This window comes from Melanerpes formicivorus, unplaced genomic scaffold, assembly GCF_026170545.1.
Source record: "Melanerpes formicivorus ecotype bairdi unplaced genomic scaffold, bMelFor1.0.p_v2 SCAF_1, whole genome shotgun sequence".
In the NCBI taxonomy this organism is placed as follows: domain Eukaryota; kingdom Metazoa; phylum Chordata; class Aves; order Piciformes; family Picidae; genus Melanerpes; species Melanerpes formicivorus.
This window is the reverse complement of record NW_027142353.1, coordinates 16,261,068-16,288,410: the sequence shown is the minus strand read 5'-3', so window position 1 is coordinate 16,288,410 and position 27,343 is coordinate 16,261,068. Positions and strand designations below refer to the sequence as shown.

The window sequence follows — 27,343 nt, the reverse complement described above, 5'->3', positions numbered from 1 at the left end:
ATGCCATCCAGAGGGACCTTGACAGGCTGGAGAGGTGGGCACAAGCCTACCTCAGGAGGTTCAACAAGACCAAGTGCACGGTCCTGCATCTGGGTCTAGGCAATCCCAGGCACAAATACAGTGCTGGGCAGCGACTGGCCGGAAAGCAGCCCTGAGGAGAGAGACTTGGGGGTGCTGGTGGATGAGAAGCTCAACACGAGCTCTCAGTGTGCACTTGCAGCCCGCAAAGCCAATCAGATCCTGGGCTGCATCAAGAGAAATGTGGCCAGCAGGTCAAGGGAGGTGATTCTCCCCCTCTACTCAGCTCTGGTGAGACCCCACGCGGAGTACTGCATCCAGTTCTGGATCCCCTATTACAAGAGGAATCTGGAGGTGCTGGAACGTGTCCAGAGAAGGGCCGTGAGGATGATCAGAGGGCTGAAGCACCTCTCCTATGAGGACAGACTGAAGGAGTTGGGGTTGTTTGGTCTGGAGAAGAGAAGGCTCCGAGGTGACCTTACTGTGGCCTTCCAGTATCTGAAGGGGGCCTACAAGAAGGCTGGGGAGGGACTTCTCAGGATCTCAGGTAGTGATAGGACTAGGGGGAATGGAATGAAGCTGGAGGTGGGGAGATTCAGGCTGGATGTGAGGAGATTCAGGCTGGATGTGAGGAGGAGGTTCTTCACCATGAGAGTGGTGAAACCCTGGAATGGGTTGCCCAGGGAGGTGGTCGAGGCCCCGTCCCTGGAGGTGTCTAAGACCAGGCTTGATGAGGCTCTGGCCAGCCTGATCTAGTGTGGGGTGTCCCTGCCCATGGCAGGGGGATTGGAACTAGATGATCCTTGTGGTCCCTTCCAACCCTGACTGATACTATGATACTATGAATTAACAGACAATTACAATAAAACAGCAACGGACTTTCCATGAAAACATATTTCCAATGCGATGGTCCCCACTCTGCAACATAACCAGTCATCTGATGAACCTTCGCCATGTCTTTGATATTTTTTCAGTTTGCTGTAGATTTTATGGTATCTCAAGACTTTGCTGAGTATGAAAATCATCGAGCAATGCACTAATCAGCAGTAAAACCAGTTTCTCAGCGGTAAAGAAGGGAACATTTTAAGTACAGTTGTCATTTTAGTATTATTGCTGCCAATCCCACCAGCAAGCTGAAAACCCCCCATTGTCCTACGTTTGTTATAGAAGGCATTAGGTTACATTACAATGAATTGAAGCACCTTGCCACTTAAGGAAATTACTGTATATCTTATGAAATACAGCTCATCTTAGACAAATCACCAATATTGTAATCCAATGGCTGAAAAGCATTATATTATGGAGGATGATGCAACACAACACTGTCAGAAGACAATAGAGATATCATCTGAATACGTGGGTACTTTCCTTGTAAAAAAAAAACACAACAAAGCAACAAAACAACCAAGAAAGAAACAGATGAGAAACATTTCATAAAAATAGATCCTATCTAACTCCATTAAAATGACAATCCAATTTTTCCCAGCAGAGAAAATGGAAAGTTCTGGGGTTTGACTTCTTTACAGGGGCTCCTTGCTGTGACAAAGGAAGTAAAACATCTCTTTTTCTCTGTAAATACAAATTATTGTGCTCCACTTTCAACACCTATAAATTATATTCTTGACATCAAAAAGTGACTTGCACATAAAGTTTTTCTGTTCTTGTACACAGGTTACTTGACTATCAGGTTATATAAACTCTTTGTGTCCATAATGAAAGAGAATCTTAAATGTTCAAACAATAAATTACCTTCCTAATGAACGAGATTACTTATTTCAATATACAGAATGGTCACTCATAAAGGGTAACATCTATAGAACAATTGTTAGTATTGTCTATGATTTCTGCCTAAGTTAGATTCCTAAATCCATGTTTAGAATTTAGATAAACTACCTCATTCTCAGTAACTCTGGAAGCCCTGCAGCTCCTGCTGAAGTCAACAGAGAAATAATGAAATGTCAAATATATAACAATGTGGATATATCAGAATTTTTTATTAAGTGATAGCAAAAAACCTTTATATTTTCAGAGACAACGATGCTGTGCTCAAAAGGCCATGGCTACTTTTAATGTCCCTCTCCCGGCATTCTCCATTTGATGTGAATTAGTTCCTTAATCTTCTATATATTAACTCTTAGTAAAAACCAAGCTTTGTTATCCTTACAACTCAAGATCTAGATAGTTCTTAGCTGTTTAGACACCTAGAGTTGTAAATCTGAGGTCTTTTGAAAGAGAAGGCACACGCCATGAAGTTTTAAGAACTGCATAATTGTCCATTTCAAAATCTACAATAGGATTTGTTTTCTATTGTAGACACTTGCCCTTAGGTGCTGTTTCTCAGTGGCTCTACATGTGGGCCATATGTACAGGCTTCCCTCATAATCAAGGGAGATGTAGAACTCAATTAAATTGTTTGCACAGTAGTGTCTTTTGCCATCTACCATGCCTTGTGTTATTTTGTATTACTTCCAGCTGCTGCTCCAGTGCAATATAGGTCCTCTAGAAATTTCTGTATTGCCTGCCATTCTCAAGAGGATCTTTTGGACATAAAATAGAAGCACCCCATCAAGTCTCCTCCTAAACACCTCCAATGACGGCAACTCCACATACATTACTACATGTCCATATGTGGACAAGATCACTGAATACTCAATCAATTAATTGAATTTATGACATTTGGAAGCTGTTCTATTAATCATAAAGTGGGTGTCTAAAGACAAAACAGTTCATTAAAGATCTCACTGGGCTCATCTGCCTGTATTGATTAGACCTCTATCCATTAGATGACAGAGGTTATCAGCCCACAGGAAGATCTGATAGTCTGGAGGTGAATCCCATACCAGGGACAATCACTTTGCCACAGTTTAAAAAATGTAGTCCCATGTGGTTTGCAAATTGAAGTTAAACAAACAAATAAAAAACTATTTTAGTTATTTGATACATCTTCATGTAACTTTAACAGGTCAAAATATTTTGATCTTTCTTTGAACAATGTTGGAAAATTTACATCTCTTTTTTTTAATTAGCTAAAATCTTCCTTTTCACCTTCCACCACCACCTCTATGAAGGTTTAGAGCGGTTCATGTTCACTTGTAGAGAAATTAGTAAGCTATGAAACAAAGAATATGCCTGGACTTTGGTACGCACCTTGCAAAATTCTGAACACAATCCAGCAGCTGAAAAACACCTGCTTCAAATTTGCCTTGAAAAGTACCAATGTCATAAAATATACTAAGAAAATGCAATTTGCTAGATTATCAGAAAGCCAGGCTACAGGTTAAGACTGTATAGAATAATATGATACTGGAATGCCATGTATACGTATTACTGATGAACAATTGTGATGAAGTGGTTATTAATGTACGAATATGACACATTAATTATATATTAATCTGTAATAATTATTAAAATTATCAATAATAGATGAATCACTATTTAATATACATATTCTAGTGCACGATTGTGAAATACATCCCATAAATGGTTTAGTATTTACAATTTGGACCCTATTGGAATATTTACAGAATTAATTTCTATTAATATAACAAAGGGTGCAATTCTGCCACTTGTCCACCAGGTGGCGACTCGAAATGACGTCGGCGACTGCTTAACTATATACAGAGATTATTACAATGTGTCAGAGGCTTGAACTAGAAATGTTACGTCGCTAGGCGTGGGTGCTTTGAACTGAATGTTAGTGAGTGGAAAGCATGTGGAAAATACACTGTGTCCTTTGTTTGTAGCATGGTTAGGCCTTTGTTCCCCTCATGAAAGAAGGGGGATGTGTCCACACATGCTGGAACAAGTTTCAGTACCTGGGGGCATAACTCTGGGCCTTCACCACAAAAATGATGAGGACCAAACTTCTGAAGTCCTTCAAAATATTTCATGGATTAGAAATGTTGAAAATGTGTATTGGAGTGTTCAAGTAAAATTCTTTGAGCTATTGCAAAATGTTAAATACTTTGATCAATACTTCAATAACTATTCTGTGGTCTCTTGCAGAAGGTATGCATATGGCTCATGCTTGGACTTTTGAGGGAGGTATCTGTTCCACATCAAGTGTTTACTCATCTTCTTGCATTCTGATACAACATTGATTTGTTCTTTTTCTGTATTATTTTAATTAATTGATACTTAAGTACTTAGATACTTAAGAAACATCAGCAATGGCACATATTACTATCGATTACTATTCTTTTTTTCCTGAAACATGTTCACACTGAAGTCACAGCAGTGTGGCGTGCTTCAGTAAAACACACAATTACCAGTCTCATTCAGGAATGTTTTCAGTGTGACTCTGAGGGAATCCTCTCTTGAACATGTAAATTGCCTTGTGATCATGATGATTACACTAAGAACTGAGAAGTGTCTCAACAAAGATACTATCATCCTGAACAGCCCACCAAGACAGCAACTGCCCAGGGTGTTGGTAGATAGTGGATGGCAAAGAGGGGCAGTGCCTGCTCAGTTCCAATCCCTGCAGACACATGGAAGACCCCCCTGGAAGTCCACATACGCATTGCTAATATGAGCCAGGTGGAGCTACAATGAATGAACAATATAAAAACTCCTGAGTTATGCCTGCTTAAGGAGAGAGAAAAACATCACTGAAAACACCATGAGCTGGAGCCCCATAGTTACTAAGAAAGAAACCATAGTCTTAAGAGAGAAAACATAAAACATATCCAGAAAAACTTGTTGCAAGTGATTTAGAACTGAGTAATAAAAGTCCATTATTTAATGTAAGTAGATTTCTATGATTCTATGATTAAAAAAAAAAAAAAAGATACTAAAGGTATGCCTTTTATAATCATAGAATCACAGAATCATTTAGGCTGGAAATGACCTTTAAGGTCATCAAGCCCAATTGTAAACTTAACATTGCCAAGCCTGCCACGAAACCACATTCCTAAAACCCTCATCTGCACACTTTTGAAATAACTCCACAGATGCTGACCACTTCCCTGGATAGCCTGTTCAATGCTTGACAGCCCTTCTAGTAAAGGAATTCTCCCAATACCCAATCTAAACCTCCCCTGGTACAACTTGAGGCCATCTCCTCTTGTATATATATATATATTGCTTTTTACTTGGGAGAAGAGACTGACACCCATCTTGCTACAACCTCCTTTCAGGGAGTTATATAGAGCAATAAGGTTTCTCCCCTGAGCCTCCTTTTCTCCAGACTAAATCCCAGTTCCCTCAGCAGCTCCTCGTAACACTCATGTTCTAGACCCTTCACAGTTTAATTGCTTTTCTTTGGACATGCTCAGGTACCTCAATATGTTTTTTGTAGAGAGGGTCCCAAAACTTAACAAGGTATTCGAGGTGTAGCCTCATCAGTGCTGAGTACAGGGTCATGACCCCTTCCCTGGTTCTGCTGGCCACAGTTTCTGCTAAAGGCCAGGATGTTGTTGGCTCTCTTGGTCACCTGGGCATGCTGCCAGCTCATACTCACCAGGCTGTTAACCAACACACCCAGATCCTTTTCCACTGGGCAGCTTCCAGCCACTCTTCCCCAAGTGTTGCATGGAGTTGTTGTGATGCAAGTGCAGGACCCAGAACTGAGCTTTGTTAAAAAGATGTTTTCAATAAGATCATAAATAAAAGATATTAAAGAGAACTGGCCCCAAAACTGAGCCCTGGGGAAGACTGCTCCTGACCAGCCACCAACTGGATTTATCTCCATTCACCACAACTCTTTGAGACCAACCATCCAGCCAGGTTTTAACCCAGTGAAGAGTACACCCATCCTTAGATAGTGATCTAACAAGATGTAACAGTCAGAAGAAGTATAGGCATGAAAGTTGCTTTTAAGACAAGAAGCAGGGCTCACAGCATGAGTGAAAAACGAGTTTGGAAACACTGAAGATACTGCAGGAGAAATTAAACTTGCTGGAGGAGGTTATTGCTGCTGAGGGAAATGCATTGTAATTTTCAGAAAGAAATGGAGTTGTTTGTAATTGAGAGGCACTACTAAATGTGACCATGTTTTGAAAAAGTTGTTCTGTCTGTGACTCACTTTGATCTTGCTTCATTTTCCTGGGAAAAGTAAAATCTCCACCTCAGAATGGATTTACATGAAGAATTAGGCCTCTGTGCTCTAATAGTAGCAGGGGCAATGCAAATCACTAGGCAAAGTACCCAAGTAGTTGATAGATTCTTGACTCTGTTCCCAGGATGAACTGCACTAAGACCTCAAAGTGAAGGTTAGTTTCCAAGCAAAGATCTTCAGAAAACAGGTAGTTCTCCTAGAGTGCAGTTAAGTAAGTTGATGGAAATTGAAGACACCTGAGACACTCGTTTTACTGCAAAATGTAACATTAGGTGAGCAGGCAAGCCACCTAGGATTGAATGTCTCTCCGAGTGGCTGAAGCTTATTTATGCCCCTCTTCCTCCTCCTGGGGAAGAAGATGTCAAGCTGCAGTTCAGTTCATAAACAGAAAAACAAGGTTTGGATAGAGGAATATGCACAGGAGACATAAAGGTACCTGTGTGTAATGCATGTTCCTTCCATGCAGTTGGTTATATTGAAACAGACTTAATGTTGTCTTTTCAGTATGGCAATTTGATCAAGTTGAAGTTGCCCATGGGCAGCTTTACTGTGGGGTAGTTGCTTTAGATAAATGCTTCTCAATTCAGGTAGACAAAAACTAAAAAGATGATAGAAGAATTTTATTTTTTTTCAGAAGGGACATTCTGAGTTATCTCTTATTGTTCTTGACATAAGTGCCATTTCTCCTTTTGTCAGATAGTCTGAATAGCTCAGACTCAGCTACACTTATCAAGGAGCAGACAGCATTTACAACAAGAGTAAAAATAAGAAAAAAATTCTCTCCTGTCTTGTGAGTTTGAGTTTTCCTGTGTTTCTTGAACTGAATCTAAAGTTTCAGCTGTAAATTTTATCATTTCTTACAATTTCTTTCTCTGTAAAACTCCCCTGCACCAACACTGGCATCCACATGGACACATTAGCAGTGCTCAGGACTGGCCCACCCATCACTAGCAATGCTCTTGATCAGCATGCTCACCAGATACATCATCAACACAATTTTCATAGGCTGGAACAGATGCATTGGAGATGTCACAGTTCAGAGGTTATTTAGTATGTTTCAAGCAATAACAAATAAGAATAAACAGTATTTGCTTCTTTTTCTCAGGAGAGTAAGACTGCCTCTTTGTAAATGACTTAACAAGCATTAGAAAGCATTAGAAGACATATGATCCCACATTTTTCTTACTTAACAGAAGTTCTCTCCAGTTGTCTGTGTTCCTATAAACTTCATTGCTGATGACGCAGGAAGTAGATGGGGAAGCACAGTAAATGCAAATTAAATTAATAGATGAATTAAAACAAATTAATAGATCAGTACATGAAAACTTTCTTTTTCTCTGAAACTTTTCTTCAGAGGAATTCAGGTGAGTTGATGAGAAGTCCTCCTAGATAAAAAACATTGGCTGAAGCTGTACTCTCGAGGACCAAGTGCAGTCGGAGAATTGAAACTGGAAGGACTGATTTCTGATTCTGTCCTGGTACCTCTGAGAATTTAGTGAACTACAAATAGTTTGCTCAGATTATCCTTCCACTCTTCAGACTTCTCCAAAAAGGGAGAAAGTTCTGTGCTTATAGAATAATTAATCATAATTCTGAATTTAAATTTGCATTAATTGAGTTTTTCTATGTATGAAAAGACTGGAACTCCTACAGATGTCACAGTTGTAAAAATGTTTTTAAATATATATAAAAAGGAGAGTAGTCTCTTTGTCCGTGTGCTCCCCCTCTGGCATAGTATAAGAAACAGAGCAAATAAACTGACATTTGTGTACCCTAGAGACGTTAATAACATTTCACAGTTGTAACATAACATAGAATTTCATTATAAATGTTTTAGTGAACCATTGCTACAAAGCCTGTACCTAAAACCACATTTTATAATATTTTTTATTAGGACAATGAGATTTGTATTTACCTATCTGTAACAGCAATGCCTGCAAAATCAAGGTATATTCATGTAACTGAAAGAAATGTATAGAATAGAATAGAATAGAATAGAATAGAATAGAATAGAATAGAATAGAATAGACCATTTGCCCTTCTGGCTGCCTGGACACACTGCAGGCTGATGTTCAGCCTACCATTGACCAGCACCCCCAGGTCCCTCTCTGCCTGGCCACTCTCCAGCCACTCTGACCCCAGCCTGTAGCACTGCATGGGGTTGTTGTGGCCAATGTGCAGAACCCGGCACTTGGATGTGTTCAATCTCATGCTGTTGGACTCTGCTCATCTGTCCAGCCAGGTCCCTCTGCAAAGCCTCTCTACCCTCCAGCAGATCAACTCCTGCCCCCAGCTTGCTGTCATCTGCAAATTTACTGATGATGGACTCAATGCCCTCATCCAGATCATCAATAAAGATGTTAAAGAGCATGGGGCCCAGAACTGATCCCTGGGGGACACCACTAGTGACTGGCTGCCAGCTGGATGTGGCACCATTCACCACCACTCTCTGGGCTCAGCCCTCCAGCCACTTCCTAACCCAATGCAGTGTGCTACCATCCAAGCCATTGCACTCAGGATGACCTGTTTCATAATCTTGCCTGGCACTGAGGTCAGGCTGACAGGCCTATAATTCCCTGGCTCATCCAACCAGCCCTTCTTGTGGATGGGCACCACGTTGGCCAGCTTCCAGTCTTCTGGGACCTCTCCAGTGAGCCAGGAATGTCAAAAAATGTTGGAGATCAGTTTGGCCAGCTCATCTGCCAGCTCTCTCAGCACCCTAGGATGGATCCCATTGAGTCCCATGGACTTGTGGGAATCCAAGCTCTAACTACCACCTCCTGCAACAGAAGGAAATTATGCTGCTCCCTGGCTCCTTCTGCCAGCTCTGCAGGCCAGCTGTCTGGAAGACATTTTGTCCTGCTAGTAAAAAAAATTGAGGCAAAGAAGGTGTTGAGTACCTCTGCCTTTTACTCATCCTTTGTCACAACGTTCCCCTCTGTGTCCACCAAGGAGTGGAGGTTGTCCTTGCCCTTCCTCTTGCTATTAATATAATTATAGAAGGACTTTTTGTTGTCCTTCACAGCAGAGGCCAGTTTAAGCTCCAAATGTGCTTTTGCCTCCCTAATTTTCTTCCTACAAGTCCTAGCAACATCCTTAAACATTCTATGGGTTGCCTCCCCTTTCTTCCAAAGATGATACACCCTCTTTTTTTCCCTTGGTTCTATTAAAAGTTCATTACCCATCCAGGCTGGCCGTCTGCCCCGGCGGCTCATCTTCCAGCACATTGGCACAGCCTGTTCCTGCGTCTTCAGGAGTTCTTCCTTGAAGTCGGTCCAGCTCTCCTGGACCCCTTTGTTTTTAAGGGCTGTTTCCCAAGGAACCTTCTGAGTCAGTTCCTTGAGTAACCTGAAGTCCGCCCTCCTGATGTCCGAAGTGGAGTTTTTGTTGCTGCCCCTCTTAGCTTGACTGAATACTGAAAATTGAATTATCTAATGGTCACTGGCCCCTAAACACCTTCCGACCACCACATCACCCACCAGCCCTTCCCTATTGGTGAAGAGGAGGTCAAGCATAGCCTTACCCTCGTAGGCTCATGCAGCACCTGGGATAAGAAGCTGTCCTCCATGCACTCTAAGAACCTCCTAGACTGCCTCCTCTCTGCTGCGTTGAGATCCCAGCAGATGTCAGGCAGGTTGAAATCGCCCTTGGGAACAAGGTCAGGCGATCTTGAGGCAGCCTTAAGCTGCCTATAGAATGACTCATCAACATCTTCATCCTTGTTGGGTGGTCTATAACAGACTCCAACCAGGATGTCTGCTCTGCTGGTCTTCCCTCTAATTCTCACTCACAAGCACTCAACCCGATCATCCCTAATCTCTGTCTCAATGGCATCTAGGGCCTCCCTGATGTACAGGGCCACCCCTCCACCCCTTCTTCCTTGCCTGTCTCTCCTGAAGAGCCTGTAGCTGTCAATTGCAGTGCTCCAGTCATGTGAGTCGTCTCACCATGTCTCTGTGATGGCAACTATATCATAACTTTGTTGCTGCAACAAGGCTTCCAGCTCCTCCTGTTTGTTACCCATCCTTCATGCATTAGTGCACATGAACTTCAGCTGGGCTGCTGGTTTCCCCCATGACTCCAGCTTACCACCCTCAGACTCCTGTCTGGGAGGACTGGTTCCAGCCCCTTCCCCCTTCAAATGTAGTTTAAAGCCCTATCAATGAGACCTGCCAATTCCCTCCCTAGAATCTTTTTCCCTTTGAGGGATAGGCCATTTACAAATAGAGCTCTAAGTTTTGTTAAAATGGAATACTTATTGTCTTGTAGTTACAATTCTCAATCTTGACAAAGAGTATTCATTTGAATTAGTAATTGTTCATGTTTTCATTATCATGGGTTTAAAGACAGATAAAGTTTCACATTAATTTCTGCCTTTCTCCCTGTGCTGTATTCTTATAGACTACCAAAAAGAACTAGAGCTGTAATATTCTCACATGGCATGTAATTACTAGGCAGTTTTCAAGCAGCTTTGTAATTCACACTGAATTCTTAGTGCACCACTCCTCATAAAACACTGCTGTACTTAATCTGAACCCAGAGGTGTCCTTCTCAGACCAATTATTTCCATTCATATTTACCTGGGACCACTCATTCACAATAATCTGGAGATGTACCTGATTTGGTGAGAATGTATGATAGTCTAATTCACACACATCAACAAAAGCTCAGCTGAACCCAGCTGGGGAAGAGAAATGGTGCTGTATTTTATAAGCAATAATGGAATGCAATGAATATATACAAAATATTCAGTATTTTCAATATTATACAGGTATTTACAAAAAGAAAACAGCACAGAAATCCTCCTTGGGCAGGAGGATTACACATCGCCTACTCCCAGCCTCCCCCCTCCCTTTTCCCTCTAGTTAATTAGAAGGAAAGAGAAAAGAAGAGATATGTTAAGAGGGATTTTAGTTAGCTCAAAAGCGTTGTTTGTAAGTCAGTAATGTTTATCTCAAGTTTTGCTGATAAGCGGTCTCTCTCTGTCCAGGACAGCAGCATGCATGTGAGCAGAAAGAGATGGAATGAGACTGAGAGAAAAGAATGTGAGAGATATTGCTATGGTACATCTCACATCTGACCAATGAAATTAATTTAGAATAATCATTGTTTTCCTTTTTACACCCAACTGTAGATTTGCTGGGAATTTTTTTTAAAGGCACAGCCTAAATGGTCACAGAGTGTAAATATATATATATATAAAAAGAATGATCTATAAATTATGGCCATTGATAATGCACTTTGTGTCAGTGCCAGGCATTTTAATGTAAAACCAATAGTGGCATGAAAAACTGCAGTATGGTGTTACCCATATGATAACTTTGTAAATGGGTATTAGAAACTTGGGTGAAGACTTATTTGATACAGAATACCAAAAAGATTGATCATGATTAACATATTTAGGAAATCCTTCCACTGAAGTCACAGTTCTGAAGCATTCGTGATTATGTATTTCCTACTTTGGGTTAGAATTAGGTGTAGCCTATGCTTTATAGTGTGTAGCCCCTGCAAACATTTATGTGTGTATATACACAAGAACTAGGCCAGAATAATTTAGGCAAAATAACATTGCTTATGAAGAGAAGTTTTTTGGTTAATTTAGAAGGAAGAAGTGGAAAGAGCTGAAACATGATCTTTCTGCAAGACACAGAATCCAAATACATACTGAAGAGAAATGCCTCTGTTGTCGCTGCTCAAGGATATAAAAGAACCATTTAAAATTATATTATGTATAGTGAAGGCAACAGATATCCTACAAAGGGATACACTATCATAAATATTATACATACAGTAACATTCATGAAAAACAAGGTCTTGAGAAACTAGATGACAGTCAAAACAATCTCAAATCACTGCTGATTCTTACCTTAAAATTTTATTGATTGCTGTCTCTTTTTCCAGAAGGTTTCTTGCTCTGATGCTGAAAACAGATTTACGGAGCTAAAAAATAAAGAAAAAGAGAGTGCATTTTTTAACTGCTGTAAAATACAACATGTTTATGTGGTGGACCAATGGAACATTATGATGCTGAGTGCATGTAAAGTTAAACATGTAATATTCTCTATCATAAAGCTGTTTTACACGGGTAGCATGGGTGTTCTCTTCAGGAAAAGGATGGTAGAAAAGATCAAAATGATCACATAGAGCATATTCTTTGAGGCATGTCTAAGATCCCAGCCTTGTCTTGCAGCTTTTCTCTTCACTATCCCAATCCTGAGCTAATTCTGGGTAGAAAGAAGCAGCTAGTTTTTTTGACTAACATGAATGTAATTCCTTTTATTACAGATTTCTTCTCTGACTGGTCAAGTAATATCTTTGGTTTAATTCTTGCTACTTCTCCCCTTTGGATTTTGACTAGGCGGTATCATACTCTGGACTATACAAGAAGAGCCAGCTAACAAAGCTTAGATGCACAATTTTAGTCCCTACAGCTAGATGAGATGAAAGTAGGCCCCTTTTTTTCCCCCCTAATGTAAGAGGGACTAAATGTGGTGAGCAAAATGTCCTTGTGCTTGCCTCTGGTCATGAACAGTGTTATAGGCATATTCTTGTGAACAAGACTTCCTGATCATTAAATGAAAGGACTGAGGTACATGAAAAAAAAAAAAGCACTTAATTCCTAAACAAGTGATTAATAAACATTTCAAATCAAGGAACTTATCACAGCTGAAGAATTTAGCTGAAGCATTGAACCTCTGATGAACAGAAAGCTTCTGGCACCTAGCAAGACTTAACTCTGTCAACTGTTGGGAGATTGTTATCTTGAAGCAAATGGGTGAGAGAAATTTGGGAGCACCTAGCTATGCATTCCCCATTTTTAACTGATCTGAAATGGAATCTCTAAGCACATTACTTTAAAATATTTATTATTACTGTTGGATTTATTTAACTGATTGGTGTCTGAGCTATGGACGTAAGTAATGGATTTCTAAACCACTACCTCAGATTCAGAGTCATTCTAAAAATAATTTTGATAGAACACCTCTCATGAGGCAGAGTGACTCTGATTCACAGTAATATCTCCAACTTTAGAGATAAAAAAAAAAGCATAGAAAATAACTTAGGACTTGATGATTATATAGAATATCACTAAAATAGCTACTGCTTTGTAAGCCACACTTGTAACACCAGCAAGCTGCAACCTCTTTTCCAACCCCTGCTTTTTTAAACGTGGCAGCTTTAACCTTTTCCAAGTCCCAACACATCTCTGTACAGCTTGCGGAAGTAGGACAGGGAAGATTTCAAGACACCATTATTTTACAGTATCACCAAGGTTGGAAGAGACCTCAAAGATCATTGAGTCCAATTTGTCACCACAGACCTCATGACTAGACCATGGCACCAAGTGCCACGTCCAATCCCCCCTTGAACACCTCCAGGGACAGTGACTCCACCACCTCCCTGGGCAGCCCATTCCAATGACGAATGACTTTCTTGGTGAAGAACTTTATCCTCACCTTGAGCCTAAACTTAACTCTGGCTCAGCTTGAGACTGTGTCCCCTGACACAGTCTGGGTTCCTTAAAAAGAATTACAACAGTCTGTGGGTTCCTTAAAAAAATTATAACTTGAAAACTGAAGTAAATGAAGTAATACTTCAGAATGTAGTTTTGATAATGAGGTATTGAAATTTCTGTTAGGATTTATAAAATAGTAAGAGAATTGTTGAATATTTGAATATAAACTAAAACCAGTTGTTCCATTACTTTGATATGGTCAACATAAATTGACAGGATGAGATAAGCCACTATACTAAATATTGTGTAGTGGTAAATATTTTCATATATTGAAATATATTTGCATAGGATTTAACTTATTTGCAGTACCTCACCACAGGTTTACTGGATTTATCAGAATGGTAGCGTATTTTGGATTTAGATATAACTGACAATAGTGAAAGCAACGGCAACTCTTTCACATCTTCTCTCTTTTAATGTCAGTGAAATTAATTAACTGATTTTTCCCCTTATCAGGCCTGCAGAAATAAACCTGCAAACCACAGAGTTACCTATCCTTTTGTAAGGGGTTAGGTAATATTTTCTTTTAGGTTTCAGCTAGGAACATCAAACTTCTGGGAATAATAAAGTTGGAAAAAACAGCTGTTTTGTTTCAGCTGCTTTTTCCCCCTGTTATAAATAGTTGATTTAGAATAACTGCAATGACACCAAACATCAGGGAAAAAGAATGTGTGCTGTCTACTAATGTTCTTTAGGACTTAGGAGTCCTTGCTTCAACAAAATCAGGGTGAATTAATCTTAAATTTAAAATATCCAGAAGAAGGGATATGAGATAATATTTTTAGATACACATGGCTGATGTGTTTATCATGTTTAAAGGAGTCAGCAGTCAGTCAGAGAGCAACATGCATATGTCAATATGCATGCTGAAGAAAATCAAACACTACTATATATTTTCAAAATGTCTCCTTCTTTCTCTATTAGAAAAATAAATCAAACTGCTTTCTATTTATTTTCAAAATTTGCATAGCACACCAGGAAAATGCAGTGGAACTGTACAAAAAGAAAATTAAGGTGGTGATCAGTATTTTGTTTAATAATGTCTAGATGCTGCATGCTGTTGTAGAAGGAGGCTGGCAATTAAAACTTGTGATACCTGCCGAGTTCTGGAATGTTGCAGAGGAAATGATAAGCAGTGTTAATGTACAAAAGACATTACTTGATCAGATAATGTGGATTTAAATAAGTATAGTATACTCTACTGAGGTTAGTTTAGGGTGTATCTGTTTAGCCTGCTGGGTTTTTTATTACAGACTGTCATGTACTGTGAGGACACCCTCAGTGTATCTTTATTAGACATTATTTATTTATTTACTTTGTTATGCAGCCTATATGTACACCTAGTACAGAATTAAGTGTCATATGGCATCCTGCTATAAAGCACTACTTTTTATCACACAACACTGTCCTGAAATCACCTAATAGCATCTGATTACCGTTAAATACGTTTTCAACACAACATTTAAAAGAACTCCTGCAGTCTACTTTAATCGTTAAGGAACAGCTGTGACAGGTCAGCAAATTACTGATAGTATTTCCCAGATTAAAAGGTTTTAGATGGAAAATGTGTGCTCCTGAGAAACCATGAATAAAGCTCATGCATCGTATTCCATGTTTCTTTATTTACACAGATGTGACCACAGACACAGAACTAGGAAATCGACAGGCAGGTGCTTCATCCACAAGTGCTGGCACCCAACACTGCTGCTGTTGGCAGGACAGACTTCAGGCAGACGGAATAACTCAGTCCTGTTAGTGTGAACTCAATCTGAATGCTACATCCTATGAGATCCCATTAGTCCAAAATGACAAGGACAAAGCAATAAACCACTGTTAACTGTTGTAAAAGAGGCTGAATCAGAGAACATTGCTGCTCTGCAAGTGCCACCCGCTGCTTTGAAAAGGTACTGCAGACATTTTAAATGAGAAGATTTATTTAGTAGTATATCATAAAAGTCCAGGCCTTCTACCATGGAAAAGAAAAATCCTTGGCATAAGATTAAAAGCAAAGAAACACAGGATGGTACCTTTGCTAGGTGACAGCTAATGACTGTGGACTAGAATCACAGAATCATAGAATCAGTAAGGTTGGAAAAGACTAGTGCTACAGTCTAGGAGTATCGGCCCAGCACTGCTGGTATCAGCCAATTTATAGCAGCTAAGATAGCGCTCAGCAGTTTCAAGTCTAGAAAAATGTTATTCATCATCAAGACTTTCACATAATTGGCCAGTCACTTTTTTTCCATGCACAAACCTAAGCAAGCATTGCATAAAACAATAATTTTCAATTTGATTATGGCAGAGCATTGTATGCTACCAACAGGCAAAAATTGTGGTGATGTAGTGCATTATTTTTGAATCAGACCACTGCAGAGTTGGCAAGAGAGACAAGTGTTGGTGGCAGTTCATAACACAAGGTGAGATAAGGTCTTAAGTTAATAATGAGATATAAATGTCTGAAATGATTGGTTGACAATGGGGGGTAAAAAAAAAAAGTGCATGCAATATATTTTTCTAACATAATTTCTTAACTGTTCTATGAAAATTAGGAATTTTAGCTTAGTACTGTTGGCAGCAGTCTTTTATTGGCAACTGCAGGACCATATGGGAATAGTCTTCTACATCATGCCAGAAATTCCAGGCAAGGAAAAAACAATATCCAATACTTCTGTTTCAGTTTGGACTTTGTTGAATGACAACTGATGGTTTCTGTAGACTTCCAGAATGAACAGCTTGTTAGGTATTGTATTGTTATTTAAACATGTACAGCTTCTAGGGAAAATATGGAGAGTCAGCATGGTATGTGATACATCAAAGTAACTTTTAAGAAACAGTGAGGAAATATTTGGGCAGAATATCTTCAAAACTTGAATTCTACTTATGCATCTTTGTCTTAAAGAGACGTAGTTCTATCAAAATGAAAGCAACAAAAATACAAAGAGTGATAGAATGACAGACTGCAAGTTGTTGGTAAGTAACTAACAAAATGGTCAAAAGAATTTAAGCAGGTTAAGTGACTACATCCTATAGAAATCAGTGGGGAATTTCTTTACATCATTTGAATACTTTACCTAATGCCTGCAGAATCATAAAGCATGGAATTATACGGAAACTCTAGAGATCATCAAATCCACTTCCCTCTTTCAGAGTGGTACTAAGTATTTCCATTTGGACTTTGAAAAGATGGCCCTTGGCAAGGTTGTCCTCCATAACGCACATGCTTGCTAAACAGTCAAGAAACTGGTCTAGCATTAGATAGGTGCTGCAAGGAGTCAAAGGCTGTCCCTTTCAATCAGATGTCTAGAATGAGAAGTGGGCATAATCTCCTTAATTCTTGGGAGTCATTGACCTGGAATTGCCTTAATTCCTCTTACAGCCCTTGATTGCTGCCCATCTCTCGAAGAAAGCCATGTTCTTCTAATTAGCTGATTATTGGTCTGGAAAACCTACATGGTCTTTCATAAGGAAGGTCTAAAGAAGGACACTGAAGCTGGTGAAGGGTCTAGAGAACAAGTTTTATGAAAATTGGCTGAAGGAACAGGGGTTGTTTAGCCTCTTGTTAACATGCCTGTAATTCCTTTCACCAATACAAAGTGATCATGAATATATTTAATCAGTTCTTGTGAATGAGTCTTGTGAGTGGATGAGGGAAATTGAAAGGCTTGGTAAAGATCTAGATTCCTCAGTAGGAGCAAGGAAGTACAAGGCTCAAACAGAAGAGCTACCTGTACCCCAGCCCTTCATTGCCTCTCTGTTCACTCCAAATGATTCTGTTACATACAGCAACCCTAAAAATATTGCCATGTCTGTATTTTGTTTATCAGTCCCTTGTGCCTTAATGAATCTTCAGAGACTTTTCATCGAGCCCTTGAAATCTTTTAGCACAAAGCCGAGGAAAGTGAATGCCAGAAATAAGGGTGAATTATGCACTTTTTGAAAATGGCAAAGTATCCAGTCCCCAGCCTCATTTCTCTCAGAATGTCATTGAATACTGGTCTATTCCAGGCAGAATTCTGAACACACTATGTAGAGGCAAAGGTGACAAAGCAATTTAAATTCATCAGAAGCCACAGATTGACCTTAACAAGAACAATGTTGATAGTATTGCAGTTCTTCTCTGCTCTGAAGGTAAACATGGTCAGAAGTTAAACATTACCAGATGAAATGTGTCTGTGGTAAAATACTTAATAAGAAAAGTGTCTTTTTCTATGAATTGATTATTTAGACACAGAGACATAGGTACATTGTTACATAGCTAATTTCTCTGAAAAGTAAAAAAAATATTTAAAAATGTAAAAAAGACAAAGAAATCTGATTAACTTTTACAAAACCTGAAGTATACCACTGCATTTTTATATATTAAGCTTTGTAGAAAGATCTGATGAGAACAGACATGAGACAAAAATAATCTTTGAAAATCAAGACTGTAATAAGCAAGAAAATGCTGTATTCATGAGCCATTTTCATTCCAGCAGATAGATTGTTTTAATGATTTTCTGAATGTTATAGCTAGATAGATTTTTGTAATGTCCTGTGAATGACATAAATAGGTAAGACTGAAGCATTTGGCTGTGTTTAATTAACAAGTGGTATACGGAAACTAAAATTGTAGGACTGAATTCTACACATAAATGCAGTAAAGGAAGATTAAGTTTGTTGATATCCAGACTTATTTTTGTTGATATTCAGAAAAAAATGTAGTATTTATTATTGTTTAAAAATAAATAATCTTTACTATTTGGAATTAATGTGCAGTTACACTTTATTAGTTTCTGCTATATTCAAAATTATTGTGATAAATTATTTCAAATTACTTAAAGAAAAGAACAATCAGGAACACAACAGAATGCCCAAAATAAAGTTCAGAAGAGGTTGATTAACTTAGAGTATAAGTTTGTTACAATAAGTAGAAACTCTGGAAAGGACAAAAAAAGTTTATTAGTATGTCTTCAAGCTTGATGATTTTCTAAAAGATATCTTTGGGCATGCAGTCTTCAGTACTAAAAGCTAGGTCTTAGAAAAGCTGAAAGGCTGTTTCAGCTTTTACAATTACATATACTTTCTGAAAGGAAAAGTCCTTTCTGAATACACTTAGAATATTCCTTGTCCTTTTTGCAAAAGCAGGATAGCTAATGAAAGAATCTGATCATAGATCTGATAAAGATATAATATGTTCTGAATTAGTGTGTGAAATTGTAAACTGATAAAAACGTGATCTTTCCCTGAGGTGCTGAGAGATTATTATTTCTACATAAACCAATGGGTGTTGATTTCCAAGAAAGTATTGAGACCCTTCCAGGAGGAGTTTTATAATCAGGCTGGTGCTTGTGTTCCATCTCATCTAATTTTAGTGGGTATTATCAGGACCATACCTGGGAAAGAAGGCAAATAGCCTAACAAAAAGGGTGCAAAACTCAGCAGCACACTTTGCAGAGTAACTCAAGTCATCATGAATATATCACCTCAGTGCTCTGGCTCCCAAAAGAACACAGAATCCAACACAAGATCTTCTGCTTAATATTCATAGTCCTCCACAGTAATAGCTCTGGCTGTAGCTGAGATCAGCTCTCACTTTCTGACCATGACCTCCTGTGATACAGATACATTCTGCTCCAAGTAGGAAATTAAGGGGATAGGCATATAGTGTGGGAAGTTGAGCTTTCACAGGAGATAGAATTGTGATGGATCTTGCTCCCACAGTAAAAAAAACAGGCATAGATACTAATTTAACTTCTTACAGAGCTAAAGAGAAACTTCATATATGTTAAAGGGAATAGAAAGCAAACAGGATGATAGAGGAAAGAAAAAATACATTTGCTCCCATGCAATTAATCTCACGAATGAAGAAATAAGGGAACTGGATTGTTTATATTCCTTCAACTAAATAAGAGATGCTCAAAGTTTGAATTACAAAATGCATAGATATATTAAATGATGTTTGATATTTCAATCCTGCTATGCCACTGCTGTAAATGTGCACATGGGTATCTGTACATATTGAGTCATGGACATTTTCAAAGCTCATCTCATGATCCTGCTAGTTTTGATCTTTAACAGCAATGTGGTAAGTAACCAGTTCAGGAATGCCCTCCTCACAGCAATTTTCCACAGGCCTTCCTAATGTTGTATGTCTCTTAAGAAAGCTGAGGTGTTTCTGTGCTACTCTGATTCTGATCTTGAAGTTAAGAAGCCAAGGCCAATGCTCTGCAGCTAACTGAGCTGTATTTTACTGGACACCTGATTTGTTGTAAATCTTACAGCTCATTTAGTTATTCGTCCCCTGAAACTTGCTGTGACTATCCCTCAGGCTCTTGCGAGAGCCAACACAGTGAGATGTCCTTATTTTCTGTCAACTTCCTTGCTTTTCATTTACTCATTCACACAAAAATTATGTTTCCATACTTCATCCATTTCTCCTCTCCAAGAAATTACTGAACTATTGGTTAGCTAAGCAAATTCCCAGCATATTGTGAATAATTTTCATACAAATATGGAAGTATAAAACCCTTTGCTCTGTCTGTGAAACTTTCCTTCTCCCACATCTACAATGTTATTTAATGCCATAATTCTTTTCTGAGCAGTCTTTCTTCTTTCATCAGAAAGTATTTTCATGGTATTTCATACTACAACAGCAGGACCTCAAGAAGAGTGCTAAAAATGACCATCCTGCATTTCCAGCAGTGTTGTTTCGATAACCACAGAGAAACCCAGTTTTATACATAAAGTTATAGATAATCCTATGCAACTCAGCTAAAGCATCTTGATAAGCTGCCTCTCAACATCTTTAACGGAGACACTCAGGTGTTGCTGGCTTTGGATGTAGAAGAATGAACGTACCACAGTCTGTCTGCCTGCAGGCACTCAGCCCCTACACATTGAGAGAGAACTCCAGTCAAGTATAAAAGGTAAAGGACATCTGCATATCTAAAAATAATTATTTTATATTAGTGTTTGGTTAGTTTATGACTCTGATTATAGTTTAGAAATTTGGAAAAGTTAGAAAAACTTCTGTCATGCTCAGATTTGACTAGAAAAAAAGAAATATAGAAGAGAAATCTATTTTTCAAAGCTGGTTTTTTTTGGCAAAGATGAAAAAAATGTCAATGTGACTGTAGTCACGCTTGTGGTAATATAGAAAAATGAACATTTTTTTCCAATTACCTTGGAAAGTTAAAATACGTTAAAAACCAAAGAATGCCATGAAAATCTATCCCCCTGTAACAACTTAAAACATACATTCAAAGAAGTAGGTAATTATAATACTGAAAAGACCTACTAAATGAATTATATAAGAGAACAAAACCCAATTTATTGTATTGATCACTATAAATTATTGATTTTTAACAAAAAAACCTCAATACCATATATGTAATGACAGAGTTTTAGAGAAAGGAAATGAGTGTTCCTGAAATGGAAATAAGGGAATGTCCTTTTAAAGTATATCTTCAGCAGATGTGAAATGCAGAAATACTGATGTAAGTCCAGGGGAAACTGAAGGAACTAGCCACAGTCCAGGCACCACAAAGGAAGGAGAGTCAAATCTGTCAGGATAATCTGACCATTTGATCCCATCCTATTTTTTTCATCCACCATCTTGCAAAAAAAGTAAAAATTTTCTGAAGCCATTGCAGTGACATCAGGAGCAGTGTGAATTCATCCTACAAGGCACTGGGATTAGATAAATATTTGGCCAGGTTTCCTTTTTTATGAACAAAAGTAGAGTATGCATGCAAGGCTTACAAATTTAAGTGCAACCAGCTGTTTCAAGCTTGTTTTAAGGATAAGGTATTTTTAAGAAGATTTGTTCATATAAGAAGTGAGGTTGCCTTGGTAACTGTAACTATAGAAAGCCAGAGTAATTACTTTCACAAAATCCTTCCCAGTGCTTTCTCCCTTTTAATAGAAGCATGTAAATACCTTGTTCTAAGCTACATTTATCAGAAATATTACTCATCATTGATTCTACCCTTGAGGCACAGGAATCTAAAAGGATGTGCTTAAAGCAGGTTGGCAATGCAAAACCAATTTGTAAACACTTGGTGAAAAAAAGAAAGTCAGATCATGCATATTTGCTCTTGGAGGGAAGTGAAAATTTGAAAAGAATTCAGCATTCTGTTTTCACATTGCAAGATCTCACTGAATAAACTGTGCCAGGTATTTATCTGTCTTCAAACACAGGAGACACACCTTTAAATGCAGTGTTTGAGAACTATCATTTGTGATATCTTACATAGTTCTGTTGCCCCCTAGGCTTGTCATTTAATAACTTATCCAATTTTTCTGCTGCGCTTGTTAGAGGAGATGATGTCCATTTAGGATTGATTCCTTCCTACGGCCTTCCTTGCCTGTTAAATACTACTTTACCACAGGCCATGCTGTTCAGCTTTGGTTTACTGACACCATAGAATGAATTGGCCACAAGAATGGGTTCTGCACTTGAAATAGGTATGGAAATTATCAGCAATTCGCAAATTCTTTCCATTTGTTGTCAGAAGAGCATTATTTTCAGCCTGTACCACTGCTGTCCTGAGTTACAGCTGCAAACCACATATGAGGAAAGTGAAAATTATACATCTATTTGCATCAATGTAGATGACATTAGAAATCTGAGACCAGTATCTTCCATCTTGCACAGGATTTTTTTCTCTCTTGTAGTTTAGCAAATTATCTGAAGTTGAATACATTCACTTGCACTGCATCACCATCAACATTCCAAGCAGGCCTGATATTTTTCGAATCCAAACATCCATGCCAATCCAATGCTAAGAGCACTGGGTATGCTAGCACAATGAGTATGAAATAGGTATGTTCACCATCTCTTTTTCAGCAATTCCCATGCCCACACAGATGCAATTCTTAAATTTTTACTCATTTCCAGTGACTACACGGAGACTGCTTCAGTGGAGTGTGTTTTCAATGCTCTAACAGTATCAAGGCATTCAAACATCCAGTATTATGTTCACAAACTTCAATTTTCCACTAGCTTCTCAGGGATTAACAGCAAGACTACTTTAAAAAATATCTTCTTAAAATAGACGTGTTGACAAAATTTTGTATCAAATCTTGAATTCTGAAGTCAAAGGAGACAGGGAAATTTAAACCAAATGAGGAACTGCTGTGATGTCTGTTTTTAAGTTAAATTACAGTCTTTTACTCTGTGTTCTGTCATCCTAGCTTGTGTTCACTTTTAGGAAGATTGACAAACTGAATAATCTGAGGTCTTTACTCCTAATACTCAAGGAAAGGCATATAGTGCCCTATACTCTTGATTTACCTTTTGATCAATGTATTTGTTGTCTTCAATTGCTGATCTTTTAGGGTGGTCACAAGAGGAAGAAGATGCTGAAGGAAGTCTTCGTAGCAAACAGCTGGTATCTTGTTGCTGGCGATCAATAAATTGCTTCATAAAACTTTCCCTTGTAAAAAAATAGAAGATAGCAATAGATTAAAAAGAGGCAATATTTGTTCTTCCTTACATGTAACAACCCATTATTACTAAGACTGATAGACTGCCAGAAAGAATTGTTCTAGGCCACAGACAGACAGAATGTCAGAACAACTTTTAAAAGTTGAATTAATTTATCAAAGAAAGCCATATGTGAATTGAGAAATTAGTGACTTGCACACAGTTTCAAATAAATTATTTTTACTCCTTTTACTATTTAGTTAGGTAGCTACCAGTTGTAAAAAAAAAAGGTGCCTTTTGCAGTTTTCATCTCTTTTGAGCTCATTAAACAGTGAGTTGTTACTTCAATGTAAATCAAATGCTGATATAGTCCACAAGAAACATACTCTCTGCAAAAAATTCCTTCTTGAGGATTTCAGACAACATCTGTTCATGTAACAGCTTTGAATGCCAGTATTAAAGTGCTTCAGCAATTCCATGCCTCACATATTCTGTGTTTAAAACAGAAGCATTTCTGTTTACCACATACATTTATCTTGCTGTATTTTAAGTCTAGTGAAGTTGCCCTATTTTTAGTGTAAAATGACTATGTTAAAACTTATTTTTATCTGGAGACATTATTCTACAGAGTGCAATAGTTTCAGATTTAAAGATATGATGTGATAGTTTGAAATCTGTTCCAGTAGTTAGCATGACCATGTCTAGAATACACTGGGAAAAATATAGCCAGAAAGAAATACCACAAAATACTATGATTAGGAGAAGAATGCCCTCAATAACCAAAGAGTGTTTTGATAATAAAAACAAATGCCTCCACAATAACCAAAGAGTGTTTTCATACTAAAAGTGAAACCACTGTGGCTGTTTTGGAAGGTTGTTTTTCCTGATGCTTCTGACCAGCATTATTCCTTTCATTCAGCTAAGATGATACAAACACATCAAAATAGTTGCCTTATCTTCCTTTAGAGTTTAATCATAAGAAATGTAACCTCAGGAGACTCAAAACAATTACAGCTGTCTTTTACACTGTCCTCTTTCATGGCAAGTGTTTGGGGGGGATACTGGAATGGGCATGGCCAGAGGACCTGTTTGGCCAGCCTGTGCTGTTTCAGTGCTCTTATCAGCCTGTACTTGCTGGAGTAGCACTCGGATTTCTCTAAGCTTTTTTTGAGACCACATCAGGAAGTACTGTAACTGATGATCTAGTAGCTAACTGAGGGTCTGATCTTTAAGGTGAGTTTTACAGGAAAGCGGTAACTACACAAAGAGGGGACAAGGTCACCACAGAACAACTGGTATTGGGTGGCCTGAGTTATTCCCTGTAATGATTTGTTGCCAGTTGCCCTTGTCTTTAAAAAAGCTACATGGGAATTGATTAAACTGCCAGTTGTCTGTAAGCCAAGAATCTAAAATCTAAATGGGAGTGGAGAAACGCAAGCACTCTTTCCAATTGTATTGTAGTTGGGACAGTTTTTCTGACTCTAGTAGTCTCCATTATTATAAGGAATTATAAGATTACTATTATTAATTTGAAAGTAAAAATGAGGTAAAACAAAAATGTTACATCATTGTGATATCAATGCTAATTCAGCTTGATTTCTGACTTTCTGAACTATCGGCCTAATTCACAAGCAAACTAGTTACAACACTTAGGGTGCTACAAGGCACCAGACAAGTTTACAGAGTATTAGTAAAGGAAATATTTGAATACCTTATTTTTGGAACTGTGAAATCTGAAGGAAGCTTGGAGATTTTCACCATTTGTGGCCTGTTTGGAAATTTTTCAAAGATGCGCAGACGCAATGGAAGCTTCTCCTTTGTATCTGCATTTGCTTCACTTTGTTTTAGCTGAAAACAAGGAAATTGAAGAAAAAAATACAGTAAGGGAAATTTTGCACTGAAACATCCCAGCCTTGTTTTTCAGAATCCAAATAATAATGGCAATCATCTAAAGAAACAGAAGATGGCAGCAAAGAACTACAGAGAATAAATTTGATACTCAAGAGTTTATTGGTCTACTTATGGGAGAAGCTGACAAATACCTAACAATACCATGCCTTTAACTGAAAGTCGCAAAATGAGAGGATTGCTAATAATTTTAATTTCAAAATATGAAGTGTATTAGTGTCCTATTAATTTGTTGCTGTTTTCTTCACAGATCCCTAACACTTTATCAAGCAAATAAACACTCACAATCTTTCCTGTATATGCTGACAGCTCTTTGATCTTCAAAGAGGACACAGCATTTTTAAAGGGAGCAATTTTAAAGGAACCCAGCTCTCAGAACATGAAAATAACAGGAAAATTATATTCAGATGAGTGTTGTAAGTAATAAAAAAAGTCTCAAAAGAATCTATCAGCAATTGTGATACTGAGCTGCAGCAAACCACATAATGAATGTTGCATTTGTAAGCATCCACAAACAGCTGTTCCAAAGAAGCTAAGTACAGAAAGGGCAAATACATCTATCCATGTGGACAGACGATGGCTAAATCTAATAATGTAAGATAAAAAAGATATGATATAGAGGCATGATTCCTGAATTCTGACTATCTTACATAGCAATTCAGTTGTGTTATTGCAACAAAATACCCAGTCAATAAGAACCAGTAAAATTATTCTATGTATTGCATACTATTTCAATAAGCATACATCTAACTGAGATTATTTCCATTCTCCTCTTCCCACCTGCTTTTGTGCATAGGTGTAGAAGCTTATATTTTAAAACAGATTTTCACCTACAGCACCTGCAGGGAATACTGCTGATACACATCAGCTATGTATTTTAACCAGAGGCAATTGCACAGGAAGTCAAATGGAATTTTAACACTCATTTGTCTGCCTACTGAAATGCTTGCTCCCACAACATACTATAGAAGAACAACTGCTCTGCTCTGCACTGTCATGCTCTCAATAACATCACTGTTTCCAGCCATAGGACAGCTTAAACTGAAAATCAGTTCATATTCAGTTGGATGCAAGTTGTCATGTGGACTAAAAAGTGTTTGAAAAGCCAGAAACAAAGACTGATGATTAATGGTAAAGCACTGAATTGGAATAGAAAAGGAATATTGCATAAATCTGTATTATGTCCAGTCATATTTCATTGCTTCATTAATGGTCCTTAAAAGGAAGAAATGGAAGAAATGATGACATTAATGAAATTCACTTGATATTAAAATGTGAAGAGTTGAAAATACCATATTGGACAAGGAAAAGGACAGATTTAGAAACAGAAGCAAGAAATGACAGAGTGAAAAAAAAATCTAGAGCAAGAATAAGAACAGAAACTAAACAAGAATCTGTACTTCAATACCGTATCAAAAGGCCAGTTTGAGCACCAATAACAGTACCAGCCAAAGACTATGCTCACAACCAGCCTCTGTTAATTAGACATTATACAGGTTTGGAAAGTGCTACAGAAGTCCACAGTTCCTCTCTGCTGCTTTGAAGAGAACATACGTGGGTATACATTCACTTCTAATTACCATTTTACCAGTCTCACACTCAGAAGCCAAAATAGTGCAGAAGAGAACCATGAAAAAATATATATAACCCATCTGGAGCAAAGGAAGAAAACCAAGAAAGACTAAAGGGGCCCAATATTTCTATTGTATATAGCGTAACTGGTAATAAAGTGAGGGCTGGAGAGACTATGTAAATTCATGTAAGAAAGATTTGAAAACAAATTAGTTCCAGAACATAATATAGCATCTCAAATACAGGAATGAGGGGATGAAATTAAGAATGTGAATTTCCAGGATAAGAATAAAGGTTACTATTCTTACAGGGAAACCTCTGAGTGTTCATAGAGGTCTCCAGAGGGAAATTGCTCATCCTTTCAAATTCAGTTGAGTCCCCTGAAATGCCAGAGTACTGCAGAAATCACTCAGATGGAAATGAACTGTGTAATGTAAGGGTGCTTTTTTTTGCAACATCATACTGTTGAAAAGGTTCGGGAAGGGGTAATTGTTAGAGGAAAGAAAAAGATTTCTGATGTCTGCTATTTGCCTTTTAATAAAAAATCATTGCATAAATATGCAGATTTTGTCACGGACAATGTCTTTCACTGCTATGAACTCCTGTTCACAGGAGTCAGTGTATAGAGAATAGAGAGCAAATGACAGATTGAAATGTCTGGAGTATGAGTGTAGAACAGATCAGGGAGAGCTTGGAAGCAGGAAACTGTGCAGTTCCAAAGGTAAGCAAGAGAACAGCAATATCCCCTGTCTAAACAGGAAAATGATTCAAGATAGGCTTTAAAATACCTAACTTCAGTGAAGTTCTATACAATACCTCCAATTGCTCATGCTGTGATAATGTTACGTATTGGGAAGCGTGAAGC

The 27,343-nt window shown here is 38.1% G+C and overlaps 1 protein-coding gene across 3 annotated transcripts in view; it reads right to left on the bottom strand.

Annotated features, from left to right (window-relative positions):
- Window positions 1-27,343, bottom strand: part of NALCN (sodium leak channel, non-selective) — a 261,613-nt gene that overhangs the window by 37,230 nt on the left and 197,040 nt on the right. For all 3 annotated transcript variants that reach the window (XM_068163255.1, XM_068163339.1, XM_068163429.1), the window contains 3 exons: window positions 24,710-24,846; window positions 22,867-23,008; window positions 11,943-12,016 (listed from right to left, as the gene is read on the bottom strand). In XM_068163255.1, coding sequence (XP_068019356.1) covers window positions 11,943-12,016; window positions 22,867-23,008; window positions 24,710-24,846 — 353 coding nt within the window. The remainder of the gene's footprint in view (window positions 1-11,942; window positions 12,017-22,866; window positions 23,009-24,709; window positions 24,847-27,343) is intronic.